Source organism: Mixophyes fleayi, chromosome 5 (genome assembly GCF_038048845.1).
Source record: "Mixophyes fleayi isolate aMixFle1 chromosome 5, aMixFle1.hap1, whole genome shotgun sequence".
Taxonomy (NCBI): domain Eukaryota; kingdom Metazoa; phylum Chordata; class Amphibia; order Anura; family Limnodynastidae; genus Mixophyes; species Mixophyes fleayi.
In genome coordinates, this window is record NC_134406.1 from 27,669,148 (window position 1) to 27,684,262 (window position 15,115).

The 15,115-nt window shown below is 43.1% G+C and overlaps 2 protein-coding genes across 2 annotated transcripts in view; both read right to left on the reverse strand.

Moving 5' to 3' along the window:
- The window catches only part of RSU1 (Ras suppressor protein 1), a 102,385-nt gene extending 95,830 nt beyond the window's left edge, over positions 1-6,555 (reverse strand). Inside the window, exons 1-3 of the mRNA XM_075211909.1 lie at positions 6,450-6,555; positions 6,087-6,203; positions 2,259-2,309 (exon numbers count right to left, since the gene is read on the reverse strand). Of these exons, the coding sequence (XP_075068010.1) occupies positions 2,259-2,309; positions 6,087-6,195 (160 nt within the window). The 5' untranslated portion in view covers positions 6,196-6,203; positions 6,450-6,555. The remainder of the gene's footprint in view (positions 1-2,258; positions 2,310-6,086; positions 6,204-6,449) is intronic.
- Positions 6,556-13,654: 7,099 nt separating this feature from the next.
- The window catches only part of CUBN (cubilin), a 184,331-nt gene continuing 182,870 nt past the window's right edge, over positions 13,655-15,115 (reverse strand). The window contains exon 67 of the mRNA XM_075211910.1: positions 13,655-14,869. Coding sequence (XP_075068011.1) covers positions 14,762-14,869 — 108 coding nt within the window. The 3' untranslated portion in view covers positions 13,655-14,761. The remainder of the gene's footprint in view (positions 14,870-15,115) is intronic.

The following is a 15,115-nucleotide window of genomic DNA, read 5'->3' on the forward strand; positions in this document are numbered from 1 at the left end:
TTTTGTCCTGCATGAGACCCCATCAGGACACTGTCCTAAGGATGTGGGAGGAGCTTCAGTTATCTGTAATGTGGTCAGGAGGTAACACGTTATCTTTTAGTGGAATGACAGCTTAACATTTAACAATGTATTTTATTCCTGAAGTTTCATATTTGAACATTTTAAATTTGGAGTAAAAGTGATTTCCACAACGAACATAAAATGACGTCTCAGACACAAGGGCTCATCTACCAAAGTTGCAAATTAGAAAGTTTTACACCTTAGAGCAAAGTCATTAATTGAGCGCTATAGATTCCATAAAGATTTAGAACAGCGCTCCTCGTGGACACATCACTATGGGAAATGAGAGAATACTCCCATGGTTTTATCAGCATCATAATTAACAATATCCAGCACCTGTCCAAATGACCAGTATGTTATACATAGCCACATAACACAACCAATGTCTTCCAGAAATAATGTTTATGGCCCACAAAACAATGACAAGGGCATGTGAGCTGATAACACTGGCCCGTGTTCCCACAATACGATTACACTGTAGCCCGAGACCACCCAAAAAGGCTTATACACCAGCATGTGGTACAAGAATATATATATATATATATATATATATATATATATATATATATATATATATATATATATATATACCCTTTCCCCTCCCCAACAAACAGATTACAAGCCTGTAAGACAATTAAATAAATTATTACATTGCTGCCCACATTCCCTTCAAACAAAAAAACACATGGGTACCCGTTAAATAACCCCCCTTCCCCAATGCACCTGCCAATATCCATCAGACTTGGGTCTTGGCATTTAGCTCTTCCACACACAGAATGGAGCCTTGCTGAGTAATATAACTATTATCACAACCAGATCCACTCTCGTGACATCACTGTAGTTTCCACTGACAGTAGATCTGCAGCACTCAACACTGCATGTGACAGAACAAATGACTGGCTCCCTGCAGGTGCACTGGCGACGGGCTGCCATCCACAGCATATCTCCCGTACAATACACAGCAGACGGTCCTCCTCAGGCCGACAGTGCAGGTTTTAGTCACCGTGGTGACCTGGTGATTGGCATTTGTCCAGCCCTGCACACCTCCAGTATTAAATTAACTAACCTGTAATCTTAATTAAGGTTCAACATTGCAAGATAGAGTGTGTCAAATGGAAGTTTGGGCACCTGATGGGCTCAAAAAGAAAAGAATAACACTTTGTGCACAATTTATGTCAACATCCCTATCATAGAATACAGAGAAAAGAGTTTCACCACCAAGGCAAAGAAACTGAACCGTCCCACACACGAAAATCTCATGTGCAATGATGAAGTCCCACTTTTCTTTTACTTTGGTCGCTTAGGTCAATGAACCCCAGCAGAGCAGGGTCACTGTTGTACTTTGCTGATGTTGTCTTCCAGCATTAGAACATTCGCACATACGAGATCACATTTAGAATGGGGAAGCAGTTGCCTAACATGTATGTTGCAGTAGTTATTACCGGTTACATATTGCAGTTCACCAGAACAAAGCAACTATGGTATTATATATTTTGCTTGGCTTTTAGTATATTCCACCATGTCAGCCACCAATCGGAGAACATTGGGATTGTAGAACTGATGTAAGACCGTAATTATTACCCACTAATCACATTCATAAAACTTGTCGTTTAAAATAGCTGTTATTATGTTTTGGGGATAGTTCCACTTTAAGCTTCTCTGTCTGTACAGAAGCTGAACTTTGTCATCTATTGTCTTATAACAGGGGCAAAATGTCTTGTAACCAGAATAATGATGTTGTACGAAGACATCTGCTTCTATAGACACCAGTGGAACCTTACATGACAATGATTACTAAATCCCCTCCAGTGTCAATAGTATTTTGGTGGGGGCCCCTCCACTATTTGCTGGGTTTAGCCAGGTTCTGACACTCACATATGAGTGACTGCTGATCCTCTGCATGTCTCTGCGGAGCAGAAAAGATCAGAAACAGGGGCTCTAACTGAAAGCTGTACAACTGCGACCTCGAGAACCGAGCAGCCCTGAAGGGGACCTGCAGAAGGTCTCAAAATAGAGCAAATAGTGAGGGTCCCAAAATACTGTTATTGGGAAGTGAGTGGATTCATAACATTCATAGTCAAAGTGGAAAATATCGTTAAACGAAAATATTGTCTCATGCTCCTCAAGCGCTAAACATATAACCAGCATAGTAACCAGAGACAACCAAGATTCAACCTATGCTGCAGAAATGTACTTACTTGTCAGCTTGTTATGACTCAGGATGAGCTGGGTGATGTGGGACAGTGTGACTGTAAAAATAAAAAGAGGATAAAATAAGCGATCATTTCAGCTCAATCAGCAAATCATTATTAACACATTCTACAAATCCTCCTGGTCCACTGTCAAAAATAACCAATGAGATGCAGTAAAAAGGAAAAAAATACACAACTAGTCTCCAGTCCAAAATGTGGTAAACTGAATGCCTGTCTTCCTGTAACCGAAAAGAACTTCCACCTGCCACTCCCCGCAGCGACCTTCCCCCTGCCGCTCCCCGCAGCGACCTTCCCCCTGCCGCTCCCCCAGCAGTGATCTTCTCCCTGCCACTCCTCGCAGTGACCTTCTCCCTGCCATTCCCCGCAGTGATCTTCTCCCTGCCATTCCCCGCAGTGATCTTCTCCCTGCCATTCCCCGCAGCGACCTTCCCCCTGCCGCTCCCCGCAGCGACCTTCCCCCTGCCGCTCCCCGCAGCGACCTTCCCCCTGCCGCTCCCCGCAGCGACCTTCCCCCTGCCGCTCCCCGCAGCGACCTTCCCCCTGCCGCTCCCCGCAGCGACCTTCCCCCTGCCGCTCCCCGCAGCGACCTTCCCCCTGCCGCTCCCCGCAGCGACCTTCCCCCTGCCGCTCCCCGCAGCGACCTTCCCCCTGCCGCTCCCCGCAGCGACCTTCCCCCTGCCGCTCCCCGCAGCGACCTTCCCCATGCCGCTCCCCGCAGCGACCTTCCCCCTGCCGCTCCCCGCAGCGACCTTCCCCCTGCCGCTCCCCGCAGCGACCTTCCCCCTGCCGCTCCCCGCAGCGACCTTCCCCCTGCCGCTCCCCGCAGCGACCTTCCCCTTACCCCCCCAGCAGCGATCTTCCCCCTGTCGCTCCCCGCAGCGACCTTCCCCCTGCCGCTCCCCGCAGCGACCTTCCCCCTGCCGCTCCCCGCAGCGACCTTCCCCCTGCCGCTCCCCGCAGCGACCTTCCCCCTGCCGCTCCCCGCAGCGACCTTCCCCCTGCCGCTCCCCGCAGCGACCTTCCCCCTACCACCCCCCCAGCAGCGATCTTGCCCCTGCCACTCCCCGCAGTGATCTTGCCCCTGCCACTCCTCGCAGTGATCTTCTCCCTGCCACTCCTCGCAGTGACCTTCTCCCTGCCATTCCCCGCAGTGATCTTCTCCCTGCCATTCCCCGCAGTGATCTTCTCCCTGCCATTCCCCGCAGTGATCTTCTCCCTGCCATTCCCCGCAGTGATCTTCTCCCTGCCATTCCCCGCAGTGATCTTCTCCCTGCCATTCCCCGCAGTGATCTTCCCCCTGCCACTCCCCGCTGTGATCTTCCACTGTCCTCGTTCACTATAATAATCAGTTGTGTTCAACAACAGTAGTCTGGACAGGGAAATAGTTAAAGAGCTGTCTCTATGCAGCCATTATCTAAACAAAAAGAGAGCACAATCACATCTCCAGACTCTTTGCATCAGATAACCCAGCACACACAGCCATATCCACACCGATACCCAGGGGCACCCATGCACACACAGCCATATCCAACCGATACCCAGGGGCACCCATGCACACACAGCCTTAACCACACAGGTACCCAGGTGCTCCCATGCACACACAGCCTTATCCACACCGATACCCAGGAGCACCCATGCACACACAGCCTTAACCACACAGGTACCCAGGTGCTCCCATGCACACACAGCCTTATCCACACCGATACCCAGGAGCACCCATGCACACACAGCCTTATCCACACCGATATCCAGGGCCACCCATGCACACACACAGCCTTATCCACACCGATATCCAGGGGCACCCATGCACACACAGCCTTATCCACACAGATACCCAGGGCCACCCATGCACACACACAGCCTTATCCACACCGATATCCAGAGGCACCCATGCACACACAGCCTTATCCACACCGATATCCAGGGGCACCCATGCACACACAGCCTTATCCACACAGATACCCAGGGCCACCCATGCACACACACAGCCTTATCCACACCGATATCCAGAGGCACCCATGCACACACAGCCTTATCCACACCGATATCCAGGGGCACCCATGCACACACAGCCTTATCCACACCGATATCCAGGGGCACCCATGCACACACAGCCTTATCCACACCGATATCCAGGGGCACCCATGCACACACAGCCTTATCCACACAGATACCCAGGAGCACCCATGCACACACAGCCTTATCCACACCGATATCCAGAGGCACCCATGCACACACAGCCTTATCCACACCAATACCCAGGGCCACCCATGCACACACACAGCCTTATCCACACCGATATCCAGAGGCACCCATGCACACACAGCCTTATCCACACCGATATCCAGGGGCACCCATGCACACACAGCCTTATCCACACCGATATCCAGGGGCACCCATGCACACACAGCCTTATCCACACCGATATCCAGGGCCACCCATGCACAGACAGTCTTATCCACACCGATATCCAGGGCCACCCATGCACAGACAGCCTTATCCACACCGATATCCAGGGCCACCCATGCACAGACAGTCTTATCCACACCGATACCCAGGGACAGCGATGCACACACAGCCTTATCCACACCGATATCCAGGGGCACCCATGCACACACAGCCTTATCCACACCGATATCCAGGGGCACCCATGCATACACAGCTTTATCCACACAGATACTCAGGGGCACCCATGCACACACAGCTTTATCCACACAGATACTCAGGGGCACCCATGCACACACAGCTTTATCCACACAGATACTCAGGGGCACCCATGCACACACAGCTTTATCCACACAGATACCCAGGGGCACCCATGCACACACAGCTTTATCCACACAGATACTCAGGGGCACCCATGCACACACAGCCTTATCCACACAGATACCCAGGGGCACCCATGCATACACAGCTTTATCCACACAGATACTCAGGGGCACATGGCAATACACATTCATAAAGGGATATAGCAAAATTGTGGTACACACAACTGCGCTATTTACTGAGATACTTAGTGTGACAATTACACAAACAAGCCACACATGCATAAACAGAAATGATCAAGCATACACATGGATAGTAAGACTAAGGCTATTCTAAATTAAGCATGTTTAATGTAACAACAAAATAGATACAATGGTAAAAAAAAATCATGAAAGCAAATATAATGTACACATATGCTTTTTGACAAGCATTCACTTCACGCTGCATCAATTTTGACTGCACTCACAATCATTACCGTTCTGCAACATATAACATATTTCTATGTGAATACTCATTTAGCGCTTGTGAAAGGTTTGCAAAATTGTGCTTGTGGATAAATATGTCCAGCCATGCTTAGTGTTGTATGTCTAAATATGGACATAACCAACAAGGAAGTCAGCACTTTGTGTAGGGGTAACAAGTATGCCAACAGAACACACATTTCAGATGGTACTCTAACCCTACACACATGCACAGTTCAGGAGAGCGTGGTTAACTTGCTCCTACTGCACTTGTACGTGAACGCTCCTGATCCTTAAGGCGCAGGGGGGCTACAAGTGTTAGATATGTGATGCTGGAAATACTAGCACAAATTGTGCACCGTACAACAAACTTTATCTGCCATGCAACATTATGATGCACAAATGCACTGGCATCCATCGCTAAACCAGGCCCGTGTTGTTATTATTAAAATGACACTTTCATTTATACAGAGCCTGCGTATTACGCAGCACTGTACAGAGAAAGCGAGGACATACAATATAAATAAAACAATTTCACACTAGGCTATGCTGCTGCTAACCTAATATAAGAGCCCATTCTACTTACACAGTCCTGGGATGTCCAGCATATTACTGATGCCTCTGTCACACATGTCCACATCAGGGATGTTCTTCTCCTTGCTCTCCTCCACTATCTTCTTCAAAGACTTGGACATTTTGATATCTAAATAAAAAAAGAGATCATGTTAGTAAACTGGCAGCACAACATTTAAACTATTATCTAAGCAGTCTTGGGCACCCTCTGACTCTCTTATCTGTGGTGGAACTACAACTCCCAGCATGTCCTGCCAGTTATAGTGCTCAGATCATGTAGGTTGTCTATCACCATCTAAAGCAATATATATACTGAATAATGAATGACCTATTACTTTGCTATTTGCAGTACTGTAGTAAAGTCTGTAACTGTTACCCTGAGTATCTCTTCCTGGAGGAGGAATGGGCGCAGACTACACCCGATCCTATGAGGGGGGATGGTAATAGGAGATCCTCTGAGTCTGACATCACCGGGTCATGTGACTGCTGTGGTCACGTGGTGCACAGAACAGGCAGGATGCTGCTGCCCATGTACTCTCTGTACTGTACACTGTGCAGCTGCTGAGAGTGATGCAGACTCAGTGCAGGGTTCTAGCAACAAACATTGTAATGTTTCTTCTGAAGTCTGATGGAAAAGTTGTGTTCAGGCTTATTCAGGTGTCAGGTGCTTTGTAGGCATTAAGTAATCTCAGAGAAGAGTCTTACAAGCAGGAGACATTGCAGTGAATTAGTTTATATGTCAGCAATGTGAATATTCCAACATTGTGAACGACTATTCCCAATGTTGCATTGCATTGTGCTATCTTTTTAAGGGGCACATTTATCAATATTTGCAAAAAATGAAAAATAGTTTTCAATCCTTATTGCAATTATAAGGATTTAACTATTTCTTAAATTTATTAGAAAACCAACACAGGAACAGCAGTTCCGAAAAACTGCTGTTCCTGTGAGAAAAAAAACCTTACCACTCCATCTTCGTAATGCGATCCTGGGTGGCTTCTTCGCTCCTTCTGTTAAATCCTGTGCGCATGCGCCGATTGATAACTCGGGCGTGCGCGCAGGCATCCAAACAGCACTGAGCCGAAGGACCTGGGTCATGTGACAGGGCTGCACATGCGCTGTAAAACAGATTTACAGTGCTGAAACGGTAATGTACGCCAGCCAGAGCCATATGTAAAAGTTTTTTCGAAAGTTGCTAAATTGCGGTACATAGCAGTCCCCAAAGACAACTATGGGGACTGCTATGTATTTCGAAAAATTGCAAAGCAGCAGATTTCTATGATATCTGCTACGATACACCGATAATAAATTTGAACAGTACTTAGATTTGCGTCAGCCGTTTTCGGGGGATTTACTGCAAAAAAAAGATTGATAAATAGGCCCCTTAGTGTTAATACACTAGAGAGATATGCTTAATAATGGACAGTGATTGATTATGGTAACTCTATATTTCTTTTTATTTTATTTCTTTACAGGTAGAGACCAAAATCAAGAAAAATATTTATTGTGGAAAAATAACTGCTATGGGGTATATTAACATTCTAAAAATGTATGAATGGATGGTTTAGATGTAAAGGGTGTTAAAGTTGTCCTTTTAGCACTTGATAATGTTATATGTTCCAATGCATTTCTTTCCATTTAAGGGGATGCAGACAGATATTGCATAACAAAGGTTTGCCATCCACAGCCCTAATGAGCTTTTTGGGGTCTTGGCTTTCCTGTAGTTCACTGGATGACAGCCTACAAACATAGGGGCAAACGCAGGATTTGTAGAGGGGGGTTTCCCCACCACGCCACCAGTGGGCGTGACCAGCATGCATGGGGGCGTGGCTATTATATTAGACAGTGCTTGGCTGTTCTCCAACTCTTTTTATCCCTATAATATACATGGGCAATGCAGTCCACGCAGCTCTCCCTTTTCAAGCAGAGCCGTGTGAAGCAGGGGCAGGGTCCAGCCACCTCAATTATACAGTGCCCCAGGCTTGGAGGGGGTTTTCCAGACACTAGGAAACCCCCCTCGGTTTGCCTATGATAGATGTGACCTATCCATGAAAATCCTTGACCATCCTGATCAAAAATATTGGGGTTCCTTTTATTCATTAAAAGGAAAACACACCACTTTCCTAGAGGTAACAGCAATGCTTAAGGTTATGAGAACACCATAAGTAAAAATACCTATAAAGATAAAATAGAGACTACAGTGAGTGCTAGAGATGCCAACTTTATTTTTTTGGAGGTAGGATACTAACTGGGGGAGAGGGATACAGAATGGTTAGGGGGATTAGTACATATTTTAGTATAACATGGAGGTGTGCTTCTGTGCCTCCTGCAGCCACTGCAGAAAAGATGTTTACATCAATAAGTCTGACAGGCCTTATTTTGAGAATTCAGGACACATGCGGGATTTGAATGCCACATATTTTCATCTAGTAACCAGTCGTTGTCCACAAGTGCCCCTTTCCCTGGCACATAAAAAGCATTTTGCTACCAAAGCACTTAATACGGCCTGCAGAAAATGCTTGTGTGTGCATGGATCAGTATTCTCCGAAGTAATGTGCAATTGCTCTTTACATTTGTTACACCCATGTGCCAAGGTCATTACAGCTCAGGAACATGTGGGATAATTACTAGTTCAATTAAATGCATTATTTCATCTTTGCATAAAAAAATAAAGAAAAGAGAGTTCTCAAAATATGGTCTGACGGTGGTACTTGGGGGAGAGTGGATATACGCTGGTTTACAGCACCACTACTTACAACGTAATTAACCTAGGAGACCATCAGAGAATACACAATTGAGGAAGAGGAAACAACTTTATCCCTCCAACACAGAGCCAGCCTGGTCATATATTTTTGGGTTTAATTATCATTGTAATTTTTTTATATTTTGTCTTACTGATTACAAGTAACAAAGCATCACATATGAGAGCAAGAAGTATGAAAATCCATTTCAGCTCTTACAAACCTGTAATTTTAGAGACAATAGCAACTGAAGCAGCCATTCAGGTGTTTCCAGCTTACAGTGATAGTTAAGTTGTTGGCGCCCAGCACTTTTTAATGAACGGCCTGGACTGATAAAGTTCATGGTACGACTATGAACTGCTGACCCTGACGTACACTTAAACCTGTATTTCTGTTTTTCACATGGACGGCCTATGATCTGTGCTTACCCAATTGTAGGAGGCCCTACGTAAGTCACCACATTGTTCCATCGTTGAATGAGATTTTCAGTTCAGTTTGAAAATCTCGATCAACGATTTCATGTGCTTTGGTACGATAATCGTCCATCGTTCCAGGGTACACACTACTGTGATACAGGGCCAATCAGTCGTTTATCGTCTGATTGGCCCGGTAATCGTCTGAAAACGCAATAGTGTGTACCCAGCCTTAGAGATCGCCATGTTTCTGGGGAAATTCAAAACTGAAGATGGACTTATAGCATATGGACCACTAATGGGAACTTCGTTTAGGAGAAAGAGCTTGAAGATAGATCCACTTTATACCTTGTTTCTGGCAAGCAGCATCAAAGGTAAAGACAGAGGGAAAGTTTGTATGCCCAAGTAAGGGCAAAGGGAACTAATGGAATAACTAAGGGAATAATATGAAACAAACTGGTCTGAAGAAATCTCTTGAGGTTAGCCATGTAAGGCTGAAAAAAGAGTTGTGCCAGTTCAGGAATAGAAGGCAATTTTGGTTCCAGGAACAAAGTGGAATCATCATACTGAACCTATCTACTATCCCTTCAATGACAACAATTTTCTTTGATATGGGCAAATCCCCAATTAAAACCTGTGACTAGTTTGACCAAGGTCTCTCTGGTTTGGACAAAGTTTGTAACAACCCTCCAGGTGAATTCTGGGAAACTTTATTTTCAATACAAATTCTGCAAAGCTTTGACAAAGTCATCTGTGTCCTGGCACAAGTTTGGCCACCAGAACATATGGGATGGAGAATAAATGAGTAATGCCAGAATGACCACTCTGATTGCATGCGGAACACGAGAGTTGTGCGCACAGAGATATTGTTTGTTAGAACAATTTACCTTTGAGAGTTGAGCGTAAAGAATTTTTATGTTGAATGGAGCTGAGAAGACAGTTTGGTTTGAAGATTTGCTGCACACAGGAGAGAGGAATAATGTGACCTTTGTCCAGGCAGATTCAAGAAAAGACCCAGAAAGAGCATCTCCCCTTTGTGCCTTGAGAATCTGGGCAGTAGGTCATAATGAATGGGAATCTGGAGAAGAATAAGGCCCAATAAATGTAAGTGCTCCTCTATGGCCACCTTCCTGCTAGTGGCTCACTGCTTCTGATTTCATGCTGCCAGGAGAATATTGTGAGAGAGTATTGCGAGGAGAAGTATGTCCAGGGGTGACCCATGGCTGAGGATTATTGGTTTTGTGAAAGGGTGGATCCTGCAGCTCTATATACAGTTATGTGTTTGGATTAAATGATAAAGGACATACGACATGGCAGACCATAAATGGACTTTCAGAGACCACACTATTGGATTGGTGTTCTTGCAGGTCAAATTAATGATATTATTACTAATAACCCAAGGACATGTCAGATGTCTCGTACAGTATTGGGCTGTGGACAGTTTTGAGCAGCGGAAATTTAGACACTTCTCAATTTTAGCATAAAGGATCTGTATTGTGTATTTCCACGTGATCTAAGGGAACTATCGACAGTGTACTTTTGGGATTTGATAGGCCTCTCTGAAGTGGTGTATTTGCAGGAAATGTAGGTTTTTAAATGTACCCATATTTTTCATGATGCAGAGATTTAAAGTTGTGAAGATACCTGGGGGTAAATGTGTCATAGTGCGGGTTGTACAAGTTGCCGGAAATCGGCGAGATGACAGCTTAAATTTAAAGCCAAAAACATACTGGTAGGTTAATTGGCTGCTATTAAACTGACGTGTGTGTGCGTGTTTAGACTGTAAGCCCCAATGGGGCAGGGACTGATGTGAGTGAGTTCTCTGTACAGTGCTGCGGAATTAGTGGCGCTATATAAATAAATGGTGATGATGATGATACCCAGTAACTTCTAGGGGTTCACCAATCATTTAGACAAAGCAGTTAGCATGTACAATGGTACTTTAATTATTATACAATACACCAGAGTAAAACATTTTAAACAAATGCCAGCAGGTTTAACACCCACCTTGTCCCTTGTCCCTCTCTAGCCCAGAGGACTGCAGTCACCTTTTCTCACAAGGACCCTACTTGTGAGAGCTTACATTCTAGAGGGGAGGTGCAGAAATAAACAGGGAAAAGCTGACCAGGGCAGAGATTTGGAGTTTGGAGGAAAACCACTAGGCTTGAATGAAGAGATGAGTATTTAGGGCACATTTGGAGTCCTAACTAATTAATAAGCTACATATTGGCTCCTCCCACAAAATTGATGCCTCCACTGTGTGTATGTGACAGCTTCAATAGTATCATTAAAAGATGAATTATCTACAAAGGTCATATAAACCAAAAACTGTAATACAGGGTCTAAAAACATCCAAAAATGTTTTGGAATTTCTTCTTACTTGCCTACTTTTATCTATGTATTTATTTATTACATATTTTAAAAACTGTTTTACATCTTTGGCATATGTAAAAGTTGTTAATCTTTTATTTTAAGTTTTTTATACCAGTTGGAGTATTATGGCCCAAGGAAAAGAAGATTTTAGAAAAATGTCCATGCTCAGCAAAGAAAAGCCCAGTGAATTCCGCTTCTCCAGCCACCGTCATAGTCCCAACCTCCATCAGATCCCATCGATATAAAATAAATGGAGGTTTTTCTGCCCACTGTTAAATAATATAATATGCAAATAATGTTTTATATGTAGAAGAAAGTAAAACAAGTGAAGTAATCTGGGAGCTGTCGTTGCACTATTATTGTCCTAAGCACAGGTCTTCACGTATATAACTGAGCTCGTTTGCGATCCATGTAGAGGTTTAGGGGCAATTTGTAGGTGGTATTTAAAACCTATAATCAAATTGCCGCTTTAAATACTAACAGCAAATCGGCAAAAATCTGGCATTTAACAAGACCACAAATTGATGCATTTACCCCTTAGTCTGTAGTAAAAGTTCTCCACACATACAAACGTTCTAATGTGGAGAAAAGCTTTAACAAATGACTGAAATCACATAATTACAATGTACCATTATATAATACCACACAACTCCTTTAATTATTTTGATGATAGTTCTTCTTAATAACCCCACGCCAAAAGAAATAAGCTTTGTAAGCATGCTACTTGATGCAGAGAAGGACAAAATTATTTGTTCGCCTGTTCATCCTCATTCTTAAGTAAGTTGCAGAAAGCTTGAGAATGTCATAATCTTTACACAGGTTCATTGGCGGATTCCATTGTACACTGGTTCATTCCACATTCCCTACCTAACACGCTTTTCTCGTGCATGATAACCCAGTTCTTCAATATCCATTTGAGTTAAAATTTTGTTAAGAAAACCTGGCAGGTTCCAAGTGTATTAATGAAAATTGAAAAAGACCGTGCAGGGGTTCAAAACGCATTGACTGGGAATATCTACACTTGGGAGCAGGGAATAACTTACCTGTCTGTTTGGAGGAAAGATTGTTATATCAATGGAAGAACTGTGTACATGCTGACATCCTTCATATATTCTGGTAGGGGTAGACTTGCTTTACCAAGAGAAGGATAATTTTGTATATATTGTGTGCACACATGCCTTTTAAATGTAAGTGCATTCTTTTATATTCTTTTAAGTTTATAATAAAAAATGTGTTAAAGGGTAATACACTAGGCAGAGACGTTTTTTCTTGCATTCCCTATGTTGGGCTGCATGATTCTGTGGTTGTACTTCATTGTTTGAGGAGTAATGGGGGAGGAGAAACAGATGTGGCCCAATGTTAAAGACTTCCTTACGTTTCATTTGATGTAAGGGTGTGGTACTATACATGGTGACCGTAAAGAACCTAATTCATGGTCATAGCCTGTAACGGAATGGTGGACGGGGTATTTTGTATATATCATTAAGTACTACACCATATTGTGATTTTTGTATTCTCACTTCTGTATAACTGGGAGAGACCTTACATTTACGAGAACTAGAAGAGGACTTCCAACATCTTTATTATAGGATCGTTGTATTGGTGGACTGTTAATCACATTGTTGCCTTACAAAGAGCGATAATTAAATATATGAAATAGAAAGGACATTTCTTCCCCCACTGTGTAATATGATTTTTTTTTATAGTGATGTATTATTATAACTTCTGAAATCCGCATTGTTCTATACTGCTTTGTGTGTAGTTTTGCACCTATACCCCTATGATATAAACTAGTTATCTAAGTGTATTAAGGTACTTGGCAAGTTCCAAGTGAATTAAGGTACTCGGCAAGCATCATGTCTATTGTCATTAACAACAATGTCATCTCTCTGAGTTCATTGGACCATACAGCCAACCTCTCGCCTCCAGCTAATTTTCCTCTTTCTTGCAGCAGTGAGTTAGAAAAAGGAAAGTCTTGGCTCTCTTAGCATGATGGACCCCGGACTACAACCACATATATCCTTATCTTCGTCAGCACTAATACAGAAGACAAGTCTGTTCATTCATTTTATTAAATATGTGCATATATTTAGCAATGCTCCTTTATTCAGTGTACACATCTTTAGTCCTTTAAGAAAACTATAACTACATATACAGTATCGTTACATTCTGTAATGACGGTTTACTATGTAATTATTCCCAAACTTTAAAGTGATGATTAAAAAAAAATCCTGAAGTAAAAATAAAACAAACTTCTGAAGTTCAACTAATTATTCTTAAGCAGAAATCTACCAGAATGAAACATTTTTTAATATAGTGTATAAAATGAAAACAGCCCTTATTAGTTGCAAAAATTGCAGTGTGTATAACCCCGTTGCATATAGGTTACAACGTTAGCCTAACTGTGCGCAGCCATTTGTGCCCACTTCTCACATGGCCTAATCAGCTGTTACATGCTCAGGGTGTGTGGACAACGTGGTAGTCAATATATTCAAACTGGCGACCATCCTATCTGATCAGAAGCTGAACCTAATCTATCAGCACTGAATGTGCTGATACATTCAGTGCATGCGGGCAGGGCCCTCTTACCTCTCAGTATGTGTGTATTACCCAGTATTGTTTAATTACTGTTTGTTCCCAATTGTAAGGCGCTACGGAATCTGCTGGCGCTATATAAATACATGTTGATGATGATGATCAATGAACAGGGTTCAAAGCTCGGTCAGCTAATGACTCACATGGGCACATGCATGGCTTCATTAGCCACAGGGATGGTAGATCCCCAATCGAGTCCAGCAGCTTGATCTGACCACACATTGGCTTTAGCTTATTACTTTGTTGAGAAAAAGTGTTGCTGCATCTTGCAATATACAGAAACATTAGTGCTGAAAGCTGATAAGTTTAAATGTAGCAGAAAAGTGAATAACAAAGATCTGCAAATACTTTTACTTAGGATGTAATGATATAAATTAAGTTTGATTATTTTCAGTTTTATCTAACATATAAAAACATATGTTGTGATAATAGTTTTGCTTTAATAGACTATTATGCAATCTATATTCTTTTACAGAAGGTGCTGAAATTTGGAATGTCTGTCCAGGATGTCCATTGAAATGCCTGTAGAAAATGATCAGTTCTTTATATATAGTATTTCCCCTGTTTTATGAGCTCCAGGTGACTCTAAAATACGATGGCATTATAGCATAGTCCGCATGAAATCTGACAAACACCTGGTGGGAGGTGGCGTTGAATGAAGCAATATTTCCTTCCTAAAAAAAAATAAAACATATAGAGCAATTATTTTGTAATTTCAGTAACAACAAAAACGAAAGTGTTAAACCTATGAGCAAGCTGCATTTTAGTCCTACTGGCAGCATTCACAAAACGTTCTGTGATGATTTTAGACATTTTATACACGTTTTTCTTGTTTTGTTATCATTAATAACAATAGATTTTTTAGATACATTTCAACAGATCACTCAAGCACTTATTGACAGCACAGTCGGACTTACTGA